The 13697-nt window shown below is 37.8% G+C and overlaps 1 protein-coding gene across 3 annotated transcripts in view; it reads left to right on the top strand.

Annotated features, from left to right (window-relative positions):
* amotl1 (angiomotin like 1) overlaps positions 1–13330 on the top strand; it is a 244441-nt gene extending 231111 nt beyond the window's left edge. For 2 of the 3 annotated variants that reach the window (XM_060825947.1, XM_060825948.1), the window contains exons 13-16: positions 1935–2060; positions 3382–3635; positions 8944–9195; positions 11508–13330. In XM_060825947.1, the coding sequence (XP_060681930.1) occupies positions 1935–2060; positions 3382–3635; positions 8944–9195; positions 11508–11614 (739 nt within the window). In that variant the 3' untranslated portion in view covers positions 11615–13330. Of the gene's footprint in view, positions 1–1934; positions 2061–3381; positions 3636–8609; positions 8690–8943; positions 9196–11507 lie in introns of those variants that run through there. The other variant, XM_060825949.1, reaches the window with a different exon arrangement.
* The last annotated feature ends 367 nt before the right edge of the window (positions 13331–13697 follow it).

Here is a 13697-nt window from a genome sequence, read left to right as displayed (position 1 = left end):
TGAACTAGACTGTTTCAGAAGGCAGTTAAGAGTCAACCACATGTGGGTCTTGAGTCTTATGTTGGCCAACCAGAAAAGATTAGCAGGTTCGTATACCAAACGGATTTTTACTATAATTAATGATAGTTTCATGGTCACCATTACTGAGATCAGCTTTCAACTGCGATTTATTAGTTGATTTCAAGCTCTACGAGCTGCCATTGGATGATCTGAACCCATGTACCCAATGCATTTCCTTAATTAGTTTATTAGTTCAGTGACTTTATGCTACTGTCTCTTTTTGGTACCTTATTTGATGGTTTCTCTCAGCTTAATGGCAAGTGCATAGTTGTTGACAGAGAAGAGGGTCCTGTGATTTCTTTTTTGTTTACTCACTTATTTTCCTTCCTTTCATCTCTCCACAATTTCTAGACTCCACTTGGCACCTTTAGTGACAGTATGGCTGAAATTGCGAATTTAATCATGAAGGATATTTTGGGATAGTCACTTGCCGTTGACATTGCCTTAACACTACACAGTGTTTCCTCATGTAGCGAGCTTGTTTTTGTAGCAGTTGAAGGCTAAATATGCAGGAGCACAAGTCAGTTCCTTCAGGAGAGAAAATGAAATGAAAAGAAAACTACAGCAAGAAGGAAAATAAAACAGAAACGAAAAATACTTTCACGGGATAAATAAGGACTTAGATAGGCAGTTGCCAGTTAATGCCTACTTTGAAATGCCATTTTCTTTAGGTTGTTGAATGGCCCATTTGATTGATTCATGGAAATAGTCATCTTTAATATTATCCAGCAGAGTAAAATGCTTACATTTTCTTTCGACAAGGCAGAGTGGAAAGGCTGGCCCACTTACCCACAGGTATCCTTCTTATAAAACCTTTTCTAATTTTGGTGCATTGCAACTTTGGAGTTGCCTGATCCTGTGGACATCTAGATCCTGCTTCAGCTGCTGTTGGAATGTCAATGTGTCTTGGGTGTTTGAGTGCATTCACAATCCCAATCCCAGTAGGCATAATCTCCTATAAGAGTCCCATCTAGAAGTTTGCATGTGAAGAATGGTATTTGTTCATTGATTGCTTTTGCTGACAATTACAGAGACCACACACTCTACACATTAGCAGTGGCAAACATGTAACAGTGATGTCAGAGGTGAGAGAAATGGCACAAGTGGAATGGGTGTCAATTTCGTGTTTGGTGACAAAAATCAGAGTGGTATAAGACTTTTTAAAAATACCTTGCCATGTGAAGCACATGTTGAGATGTCTCAGTGGTTATGTAGAAGAGATGTTGGAATGCATTACTCACTCACACTAAATGTGAAATGTGCAAAATCAAATGTAAAATATTTTGTATCAATTTTATTAAAATATAGAAAGATGTGTACCTAGAACAGTTTGTCTGATCTGAATCATCATATGGGTTATATTTGATAGCTCACTTATAACAAGTTATAAGGGGAAAACATGTCCAAGTTGAAACTCTGAAAAAAAAATTGCTGTCTATACAGAAAATGCCTCCCCATTTGAAAAGAGAACTGACATATTAATACTTTTAGATGGAGATTATTTTTAGAATTGTAAAAAAATGTTTTGTGTTAAGTGATTGACAAACACTTTGAGAAGGAACATGCTTACCAAGTACAGGTCCTGCAAGGTCTCATTCACAACTATTCTTTTCCAGGGCTGAACTTGTAAATTAGCTGATTGCTGCATTGAAACATTAATTTATATATATCACTGCCGCTTTCTATTTTAGGTAAAGTGGGCACTTAATTACGTCCCTATTTTTCTATTGTATTCATAGTGTCAGTGTTGTCTTCATTTTAAAGTAGTTTCTTTGTTGTATCCAGAAGGACAACTGACCATTGACATGTATAAAAGGATAATTGAACAATGAGGAAAAAATACTAAAAGCATTTTTTTGTTCTTCTGTTACCAGGGACACCAGTATAATAAATCATTCTCCAAATAACAGCTACAATGACAGTTCACTGGAAGTACGAAACTGGAATGAGGAACAGGAGAATGTGCAGTCAATTCAAAGATACCAAAACACAGAGCAAGGGTACATGTTCATTTCATTCTCTTGAATGCATGACAACCTGTATCTTTTGGAACTTGTACAAAATTATCATTGGATTAGTGCATTAAATCTACTAACTGGTCATAGTATAATGAAATTGCCTTTATCCCAACAATTTCCATTAACTTAAAATATTCATGCAACATCATAATTTACAAAGGATAGGTGCTACAGAAGCAAGCCTTTAGATCCAACCTGTATTTACACTGCACTCATGCCCCCAGCTTTCGTTGTCCAAATCTGCCTTCATAGTCATTTATTCCCTTCTCTCTCAAATGTTTGGATAACTTCCTCGTAAATGCATCTGTACCACTGTGGTAATGAGTACCATATTCTTACCACTCTTTGGGTTAGTCTGAATTTCTATCTGATTTGTTGTGGCTTTCTTGTGGGGAGGAGCTTAACTAGAAGCCATCGACACAAAATCTTTCAGAATTTTAAAGATTAGGTCAACTCTTGATCTTTTTGCACAAGAGACCCAGATGGCCAATACTTTCCTCAAATATGAAAATCATTATGGAATAATTTTGCTAGTGACATAATTTAGATAGTGAAGATATTGAACATGAAATAGGAAACAAGTTTAACTTAGCAGAATCCAAATTTAAGTTGGTCTCTGAAATTAATTTACAGGTATGATTATGGGAGTGAAACCTTGAGTTATTTAAAGGATAATTTGGATGCTGTGTTGGACTGTATGGTTATCTGAATGGATGAGATAATCTGGGTAGAATTACCTTCCTATTTTTTGTTTATCTGATCAATAAAATGTAGGATATGGATGAATAACACTCTAAATGACTCAGTATTTTGTTCTGAATCAGTGTTTACTGATTATCTTTCTTTTGCTCAGATGAGGCACACAGATATATGGAGAATTAGTTGTCACAATGGCAACAAAAGCTTTATGCATGTGCAAGATATTTGACTACAATGTGAAAACCCTAAGCCTAGGCAGACCGCAGAGTACTTCAGATGGGATAAAGAAAATTCAGTTTTGCAAAAGAGTATGCAAAACAGTAGTGTGTAATATGCAAAAAAAAAATATGAAATTCTTTTGTTTTGATTCCAAGGGGTTTGGATTGAAAGTTGTGATGCACCAAATGGTTACGTAGTTATGTGCATCTTTGATGCCAGATATGAAGAATGGTGAGTTTCCAGTAAATATTGAATTACTCAACACCAGTAAGCTTCAGGTCAGAAGAGACAAAAAGCTTCAAAATGATTTTGGTAGTTTATGAGTACAAACTAGAAATCTTTAAATAAAAATATCTGATAAATAGAACAATTTTATTTCCAACAGGGTAGGAGAGGTTACAGGCTTCAACTGCATTTCTAACAGAATAAAAAACCTTCATGCGCAGCTTATAGAGAAGGATGCCATGATAAAAGTACTCCAACAACGTTCTCGAAAGGAACCAGGAAAATCTGAGCCTGGATCCCTGAGGCCAGGAAAATTAGTTTCATCTGTACATGGAGACATGGTACTGCATTCTTGCCAGGCGTCCCTGAGTAATGATGCAAAAAAGGAGGATAAGAATTGGAAGGGAAGTGTAGGTAAGTATCATATTAATTATATAGTTATTTCATTGTAACTGAGAAAGGAAAATATAATTACAAAATCAAAATCTCCACTACTTTCTTAACCATTTGATCAACATAATGTCGGAACATAAAATTGATATTATGCAACTATATTTTAAATAAATGCCCATAAGAACACTTGAAACTTCTAATTTCTTCTGTAGCAGCCCCAGCATCACCAGTGGTCAGTATTGGGTACTTCGGGGACTGCAAGACGGTCACTGAATGATGGCCACCAGGGAGAGGTAGCTGTGGGGTTTTTAACAAAGAGAAATTGAGCTTAGGTATGGGTTGTGGGGCAAATTTTGAAGGCTGTAAATGGGAAGCACAAAGGAAGGCAAAAATCTTGGCACAGGAGATACTCCTGATGTAGAGAGAGCACCCCTTTCAGTGACTATCCTCCCCTTCAATAAAATTGTTTTAAATTAGATTCCCCACTTCTGTTCACCTTCCATAAACCAGTGTTTTATGACAGTGGAAATGGCCTCAGTCAGCCTAAAGTATTTGTAGGCTGTTAGGCACATTATAACACCATGTATTTTGATGACTACGTCAGTATTGGCTGTAAGGTAATGCAAAATAATTTGCATGATCTCCTTTTCACTAACGAAAATGCAACTGATATGTGCCATAAAATCCAATCTAATGTTTTACCCTTGTGTGATACAATTAACAGGACAGTGGTAGGGTGTAGTGGGCAGTGTCTGTGGCCCACAGTACAGTTTAGGCCCCCCTGAAGTACAATCCTGTTGCACTTCACTCCAGAAACATTCCATAACACTTACCTTTTTGTACCTCTTTCTCTTGGCCTTGCTGTCTTTATGAAGTATCGACAATGAACACTCAATTAGTAAGTTGGTAAAATTGTTTTGGTGTTCTTTAAACATCCATGGAGTCATAGACCATGCAGGAAGAAGCCATTGAGTCTGCACCAACTCTCTGAAAAGCATCCCACTCTAACCCCCTAACTACACATGTACCATTGTTAACCCATGCAAACACAGGGACAACTCCACAAGGCTGGAATTGAATCTCGGTCTCCGCTGGTATAAGGCAGCAATGCTAACTACTGTGCTGCCATGCTGCCAGTGAATGGAAGGAGTTTAAGTACTTCCTTAAGTCTATAAGGTCAGAAATCACATGATACCAGCTTATAGTCTAACAAGTTTATTTGAAATCAGCAGCTTTCAGAATGCTGCCCCTATCATCAGGTGATTTCACCGAACAAAGAGGTAGCGTTTCAAAAGCTGGTGATTTCAAATAAACCTGATGGACTATGACCTGATGTCATGTGACTTCTGACCTTGTCCACCCCAGTCCAACACCAGCACCTCTACATTAAATCTATAAACTTGCTAATAAGACCTTTTTTTTGTATTACTGGCCAGAATGTAGTTTTACATTTTCATACGCCTACTAATTAAAATCCCTTAACAACATTGGACTATAACGTCCTAGATACATGTCTTAAAATAACACCATTACAACAGTTTAAGTTAGAGGATTGGCCTAATTTAAGTTTTCTTACTTTATTTTTATTTTACTTTCCTATATTTGTATGCTGCTGCTTCTCCTACAGACCAGAGAGGTAGCCATGGGCCCCAGCTATGCCTGCCTTTTTGTAGAATACATGGAACAGTCCCTCTTCTGGAGTTACACCGGCACCATACCCAACCTTTTCTTTTGCTACACCGATGATTATACCGACCCCACATTATGCCTCCATGAGTAGGATGAACAGTTCATCAACTTCACTAAACACTTTCCACCTTGACTTCAAGTTCACATGGACCATCTCAGACAACTCCCTCCCCTTCCTGGACCTCTCCGTCTCTGTCTACAGCGACTAACTCAATAAGGACATCTATCTCAAACCCACCAACTCCCACAGCTACCTTGACTACATCTCCCTTACTCCCAATTTCTTTCCTTCTGCCGTCTGTGCTCCAAGGAGGAGCAATTCAACTCCAGAATATCCCAGATGTCCTTCTATTTCAAGGACCGCAATTTCCCCTCTCACATGATCAACAGTGCCCTCGATCACATCTCCTGCATTTTCCATACTTCTGCCCTTGAATCCCCCCCCCTCTCATCCGCAATAAGGATGGAACCCCCTTAGACATCACCTTCCACCCGACCAATCTCCGGATACATTGCATTATCGTCTGCTATTTTTGCCACCTACAGTCAGACCATACCACCAAAAATATATTTCCCTCCCCTTCTCTATCTGCGTTCTGCAAAGACCATTCCCTCCGCAGCTCCTTTGTTAGGTCCACACCCCCTTCAACAATCCACCCTCTACACCTGACACCTTCCCCTGCCACTGCATGAGGTGTAAAACCTCCCCCTTCACTTCTGCTCAAGGTCCTAAAGGATCATTTCAAGTATGGCTGCGATTTTCCTACGCATCCACTCACCTCATGTACTGCACCCATTGCTCTCGATGTAGTCCTCTTTACATCAGGCAGAGGGAATGTCAACTTTTGAAGTGGTTCAGGAAACATTTCTAATCTACATGCACCAAAACCACTTCAGCTCCCCCTCACACTCCCCCGAGGACATGCAATCCTGAGCCATTTCCATCGCCAAGTCAAAGTCACCTGCCAACCGGAGAAAGAATGCCTCATTTTCCACCTGGGGACCTTACAACCATATAGCATCAACATTGACTTCACCAGTTTCAAAATCTCCCCTCCCCTCCCCCTACCTCATCCCAGATCCAATCCTCCAACTCAGCACGCCCTCCTGACCTGTGCTACCTGTCCAATTTCCTTCCCACCTATTCACTCCACTCTCCCCACTGACCTATGACAATTACCTCCCACCTGCATCTACCTATCGCCATCCCACCTACCTCCCACCCTCAGGCCCTATTTATCCCTCAGTCCCTTTCCTCCTCCACATTCCTGATGAAGGCTTATGCCCGAAATATTGACTCTCCTGTTCCTCGGATACTGCATGACCTGCTGTACTTTTCCAGCTATGTAATTTTTTTACTCTGATCGATGCTGCTCCTACAGTCTACTTTGGAGAAGCATTTGGGCAATGGTTTATCGACATTAATGTCTGTTCTTTAGTTTATTAATTAATGTTTAGAAGGAGTTGTATTGATATTTATGCTGACAATACCAGTCTTTCAAAATATTCTTAAACAATCAAAATTAAGGAAAATATTTCACTTCAAAATTAATTTAGGCATCCTTGGAGAAAAAGATAATTTGCTACAAAATGTTTTATCAATGGGTGCATAAAATAATACTGCTACAACATTGGTATAAACAGCTGAAACAAACCAATCTTTCTTCTTCTATATTCACAACACAGTAAAATTAAAATCTTCAAACACTCTCAAAATTGACCCCAATAGTTCTCAAATTTTAATTAATCAACCTCAGACTTCATAAGTAATCAATTCTCAATGTCAGTTTGCATCTTAACAATTTAGTAATCAAAATAACTTTAGTAGAGCAAACCTAAATAACACAGCAATTAATTGTTCTGTGTTTTAAACCCCAAAACATTTGTTGTCTGCCCTGTTAGATAGACAAACAAACACAGTTAAAGGATAAATTAAAAAAAACAAAACTGCCCAGATTTATAAATGATTTTCATGGTACATTATTCCACAGGCATAGATGATGGTCTCTTGGTTGATTTCCTGAAGATGTCAATCAGGTTCATCTTTACAGTTCAGAAAAAGGCAGTAATACATAAAACCTAGTTTCTATTTTCTGAGCTTCCATGACCTCCTTGTGGGAGGTTAGCCTTTCAAATCTTCATGCAATTACATTGGCAGTTAGACTCTTTCTCACTGAAAACATCATCCAAAACCCAACTAAAACTCTGACCACTCCATGATAGATTGCCTCTTCCATGAGGTCCCAATTATCATTTAACATCTGCCATGTCCTTGAGCACAAGGTGCTTTCCAGACTTATTAGAATTAATTCCTGGATACTGACCTCATTAATAGCCAACTTTTGCTTTGTGTTTAAACATAGTGTTATTGCCTGGTGATGAAGCATCTGCAGGACCATTGATCAGGAATTGCAATTCCAGACTAGCTTCCAGGCCTATCCTCACAAATAAGCTAAAGCTTGTTTGGTTTGTTTTCCTTTCAATATAAGCTGTTATCTACAATTTAAAAATTGTCTTTAGCTCTCAGTTTCCAGTTCACAACTTCAAAGCAAAATTGATAAAAGAATAAAACAATAAAAAGTCAGCAATGGTTCCAACAATATCAAAGTGCTATATTTGAATACATTATCCAGTTTGTTGCCCAGTTGTCCCACAGCAGTTGATTCATACCAAGAAATTCCACTAAAATTCCTTCACTAAAATCCACTTCCAATTCTGAGAGTAGAGACTGAGTGATGGAACCTGTTTGACAGTAATTCATTCCATCTGTACCTAATCCTGCCCTCAGTAACAGGTTCACATGTTCCTCATACATTATAATAGTTTTTGGATCACTAATCTGAAATAACTAGTAGGATCAGTAATTCAGTAGAGACCACAATTGAATCGCATTGCTCTTGGTCTGAACTCCAGTTTCACCACCTCTTGTCAGCTGGTATAAAAGTAAACTTGAGCATTTCGTAAAACTCGGGCAGACTGCCCAATTTGGAGTAACACAAATTCAACACCCCAAAAATACCATGGAAAAATTTTCTATTTACAAAAGGGATTCATTTATGATTTTGCTACAAGTAACAGAAGAAGATTTATTTCAGCTTTCTCGTGATTTTCTGTGACATAAACAGACTTTTAAAAAAATAATAAATCCACATAATAACCACATGGCAAATCTATGGTCACATTGTGAGAGCAGTGATCAAAAATTAGAAAGTGAAGCATTACTCACTAGTGTACTATGCACACTAAGGATTTGCACTCAGTAAAAATATATTCAGAACTTGTTTTACTATTGGCTACATTTCATAGAACCGTGCTTGGGAAGTAAGGAAGGATGGGTGATGGGAGAGTGAGGAAGAGGATCTCAAACCATTCTCTCAGGTTAAAGGGTGAGTAGATTTGTTGAGGCTAGTAACAGAAATGTTTTAAATCAGGTTAGGAATTACATAGTGAGCAACTTAACATTGCAATGTTTTTGAAGTGTTCATGTTTGAACTTTACCATTGATAATTTTACCTGCTGGAATGAATCTGTGATATTCAAATCTGTTACACAGCCAAGTTTACTGCATTTACATGATGTGTCAGATTTAAATTTGTGAACCAAAAATAAACTTAGCTATTAATCTTGTTGCATTTCACAGGCTTGCTTCAAATTAAAGACAATCAAGAAAATTATTTGCATACCTCACTTCAAATGACTGCAACTTCGCTCCCAGTGGTCTCCACACATACTAAAACTGGCAGTAAGGATAGCAGTACACAGACAGATAAAAGTCCTGAACTCGTCCGTCCAAGTAGTGCCCCAATCCATGGAAGGCGAAGGCTCAGCACAACCCCCTTTAGCAGCCCCATTGTGAGACCAAAATCAGCACGAAGCAGCACAGAAAAATTAGGTAAATTGGACTACTTGTCATAATGTTGATTTTTAGTTCATGATATGAGGTTCGCTCCTCAAAATATCAAAAACAAAGTGTTTGTCTAATCCTCCTGATTTATAAACAGCAATATTGCTCAAACAGGTGAGTATCATGGAATTGGGTGTACTTGAAGACAGATCTATTAGACTTAATGAATGAATTTTGTATTGCCATCTGTATTTTACTAACATGTATAGTGGAAAATCTAATATACCACCATGCTCTGGAACCAACTGAATGACAAAAAATATTAAAATATAACTAGAATATAACTAAAGACAGAGTTTTCCTCCCTCCTTATGTTCTGCTCAATATCAGAGAGCAGGTGTCTCCACAACAGGCTCCAGGCCCACAAATGCCCCCACACTGCAGTCCAATCCAGGAGTCCCACTCCGAGGCCACTATCGCCACTAATGCATTCCAGGATTACCGCAACCAGCTGTGTCCAATTTGGGCCTATCACATGGACACAGCTGTAGCCCAACATCCCGATTCCAACACCAACTGCAGATGCCTCTTTCTTCGCTGAATGAAGCAGCTGCCCTGCTGTCACTGCCATCTTGAAAGCCGATGCCACCACCACCACCTTCAGTTCTGCACTGTTGGGCCCACAAACATTGAATTCACTGGTGGTCTGGCACCATCTCTCACTACTGGACTCACGCTCAGTGCCATCACAAGCTTGCTTCAGGTTCAGTCTCCCCCTGCGCCAGCCTCACTGTCATTGAGGAGCCAATTCTTGCTGCCACTGCTGCCCATGCTTAGGGCCTGCTGTCACCTTACTGAAGACAGCAAAAAGGCTTTTCAAGAGGCAAAAAAAAAGAAGACAACAAAATAAAAGAACAGAAGTAAAAAGACAATCAAAAAACCCTGATAAAAAGCAAACAGAAGCAGACAAGCCCCAAGCCAGGAGCTCAGACGGAGCACTGCTACTCTGCTGCCATCTTGAAAGGGAATCCAGGGTGAACTTAAATTCATAATTGTGGTTTGCTATGTTATTTTCACCCAAAATCATGGAGCACTTCCTCTACAACTGTACCAATACCTTTGATTTAATATTCATTTTTAAATAGTCTTGATTTGGCAGTGCTGGTGTTGGACTGGGGTGTACAAAGTTAAAAATCACACAGCACCAGGTTATAGTCCAACTGTAGTGCTAGTGCTTCCAAACAAATCTGTTGTACTATAACCTGGTGTTGTGTGATTTTTAACTTTTAAATTGCATTATGAACTACCTGCAAAGAATTTGAAACTGGCTACAACATGTAAAGAAACAGTCCAGACAAATTGCAAAGTGGTTGTTGGTGTTTGCAGCACCAGTGGGTTTTGGGTGGTGGTGTTGGGGTGTGGGGGGTGAGGAGATAGGAGGGAGGAGGAAAGTGCAGCAATATTAAAGGAGGCTCTGTGTAGATATGAAATAGCTCTATTTGTACATGAGTAAACATGGATGTTACACAAATGGAATTGTTTCTCGATGCATCAATCATACCAAGCATGTGGACAGTGACATTTCTCATACAGTACAACCGCAATTTTCCGAACATTGCTTATCCGAATTTGGGATTACCCTAACAAGATCTCAAGGTTCCGGTGCCTGGGTAAACCGTGTTATCCGAATATTCGATTATCCGAATAAAATACTCCTCACCTGTGTCGTTCGAATAATCGAGGTTGCTGTCTTTTGAGATATCTAATCATTACTGGGTCTGTGATGGTCGGTCTAGACATACTAAAACAGAATTAGAAAAGAAATCATTAATGCGGGCTTCAATGATCCCTGATAGAAATGTGCCTATCTGAATTTAGCTTAAAAATCATGTTCATTTCAACTTGAATACCTGCATCCACTCGTCATCAACATAATCACGTGTCCATTGACTAAGGTCTCAGAACAAATATCATGTGTGCTGTTAGACACCATATTGCTGTTAACCGTTTTAGGAAAGGGATGAGAAAACAAAAAAAAGTAACAAATAATTTGATTATAATTAATTATAAATAATTGCTATTGCAATCATACATTATGTTGGAAGTGGGCCTTTTGTGGATTTATATACTGTATAAAACTTAAAAGTGTTTTAGGAATCCTTTCTTATTTAGAAATTTGGAAGAGTTGTGAGAATTTTCAAACAGCAATCACGCACAATTTGATGCAATTGCTCTAATTATATGTTCATAACGAGGAATTAAAGTTTTTTGCAGGCAGAGCCCTTTAAGATCGGCTACTTCATTATGAGGTTCCAAAATTTAAAGGACTGGTTCACTCTAATGTATTTTCACCTCTTTAGGGGATGCTTCCATCATTAATATCAAATCACATGACAGCAAAGGAAGAGGCAACTATCCCTACCACAAACCTGACTTTGACGATGATGTGGTGGAAATCCTCATTTAACAACTGGAAGTTGCGGCTGTACACTCCATGGAGGATCAAAGCTTGCACTAAAAGCTGGAGAATCAAGTGTATGGATCTTCAGAAGTTGAGGACTTTTTTGAATAAGGCAGAAACTGTTTGGAAGTAGATTTGTTTCCAAGGGATTACGAGAAGGATTTTGTATCTAGACATATGCGATGTGGAACACGATATTAGATAAGTTGGGAATGTAAAGAGGAAGATGAATAGATGAGAGTAAAAGGATATGGTGGATATTTTATTTGGAATGTATTTGACATCCTGTAATCTTTAAAGGTATGAGCAAAGAGTACATTATTTTCAATACCCTAACTCATAATGATCTATCTATGCATTATTTTCAATTCATATAGAAGTGGGTCAGTGTTCTTTTGTCTCTTTTGCACTTCTGCTGAAAACAATGATCATGTGTACAGTATAAAGTAGGATCTTATTGCCTTTCAATATTCAATTGGAATATAAATAGGCAGATGAATAAATAACATTCTGCCACTATTACATATATCTCCTACTCTACTTGAGAATTTTGCTGGTGTAATACTAGAAGTATGTCACAAAACGTTGAGTCCTGCTTTCTGTGAATTCTAAACTTAGCATATAAACATCAATTTGAGAAAAGGTCACTACTGCAATAATGGATAATGTGGTATTTTAAAAGCAGATGTTTTGGGATACCCTATAGCCTCATATTGTATCTGTAGTAATTCTTTCTTAAACGTAATAAGCCATAATTAAAACAAAAATAGAGATAATGAATATTTAGGGCAACAGAACTTGAAGCAGGGCCACATGTTTCTCATTAGCATTGAACATCACTATATGACCTGATGACCACCATGGGTTCACAGATTACAACAGTATTTATTCCGTGATATAAATAATGATCAATCTCACTAATTCTGGTTAAGTAAATATTATCTGTACAAACACTGGATTGCTTTAGACAATGATGGTACTTGTAATTATGAATCTAGATAATTACTGATAACAGTAAAAATCAAGATTGTTTTCTGTTATACTATCGAGCAGTTAAAGTGTTTGTAATGACAGTTAAAGCAATATTGTTGGTTACATTTTCCCACGACCCAGTTACTCATGTTTGGCATAAAAATAGATGCTTATATTTATAATAAACTTCAGGCCAAATTGAACCAGCTTTCTGCAGTGAAGTGGTTCAACCTGAAAAATATAAGCGCCAGAGTTTTTGTTAGAATTCAGAATTACAATACTTAACAGATAATATGGCGATTTACAAAGTATGGTTAGATGTTCTCTAGCTCAGATTGCATCAATTTGTTTTTTCTATTCCTGTAATCTGGGCAAAATGTTCTAACACCTATCCCAAATCTATGCTTGTATGGAGCATGATGAACGCCCACCTGGTGAAATACTGCCTGCTTTGTCACAGTAATTGATGCTATTCCTGATCTAGTGGAGCAGAAAATCAGCTAAAACAAATTATGTGGCCTGATCTAACTGCATCTATCTAAACAGTAGTAGAGTCTCAAAATGTAGACCCTACAAGATTAAACAATTTCTTAGTTTGCAGAAAAAAAATGTTGTTGTAGAACTAATGCTCCAATAAGTTTTATGGCCAGTATCATTATTTAGTTAAAAGTACAGATTTGCATTTTAGTCTGGAGCATCAATATATCGATTTGTATCACTTTATTGAAACAAAAGAAATCATTGCTTGATTGACAGCCCAAGTCTTTTTTATTGCTGAAATCTGTTCTGTCAATGTTCTATACACAAGATAAAGAGTACTCTTTTCTGTCTGATTGATTGATGTTTTTATAAGAAATTTATGAGTGACTTTTTTTAAGCTTTTCTGTATATGAGATTATTAATCTAGAGTTTATTGGTTCTTTAGTATTTACACTGGTTGAAAGAACATGAAAGTGCTAAGAGTTGGCATGATTGGGAAATGGGAAGATCATGGGTATGAGGGAATATTAGTTAACAAAGTACCAACAAACTAAGGTGATTGTTTTTTAACCAGCTGTTTTAACACTTAAAAGCAAGATGCTGCAGATGTCCATAACCTGAAATAAAAACAAGGTGT

This window comes from Hemiscyllium ocellatum, chromosome 6 (assembly GCF_020745735.1).
Source record: "Hemiscyllium ocellatum isolate sHemOce1 chromosome 6, sHemOce1.pat.X.cur, whole genome shotgun sequence".
In the NCBI taxonomy this organism is placed as follows: domain Eukaryota; kingdom Metazoa; phylum Chordata; class Chondrichthyes; order Orectolobiformes; family Hemiscylliidae; genus Hemiscyllium; species Hemiscyllium ocellatum.
This window is presented reverse-complemented; position numbering and strand designations above follow the sequence as displayed.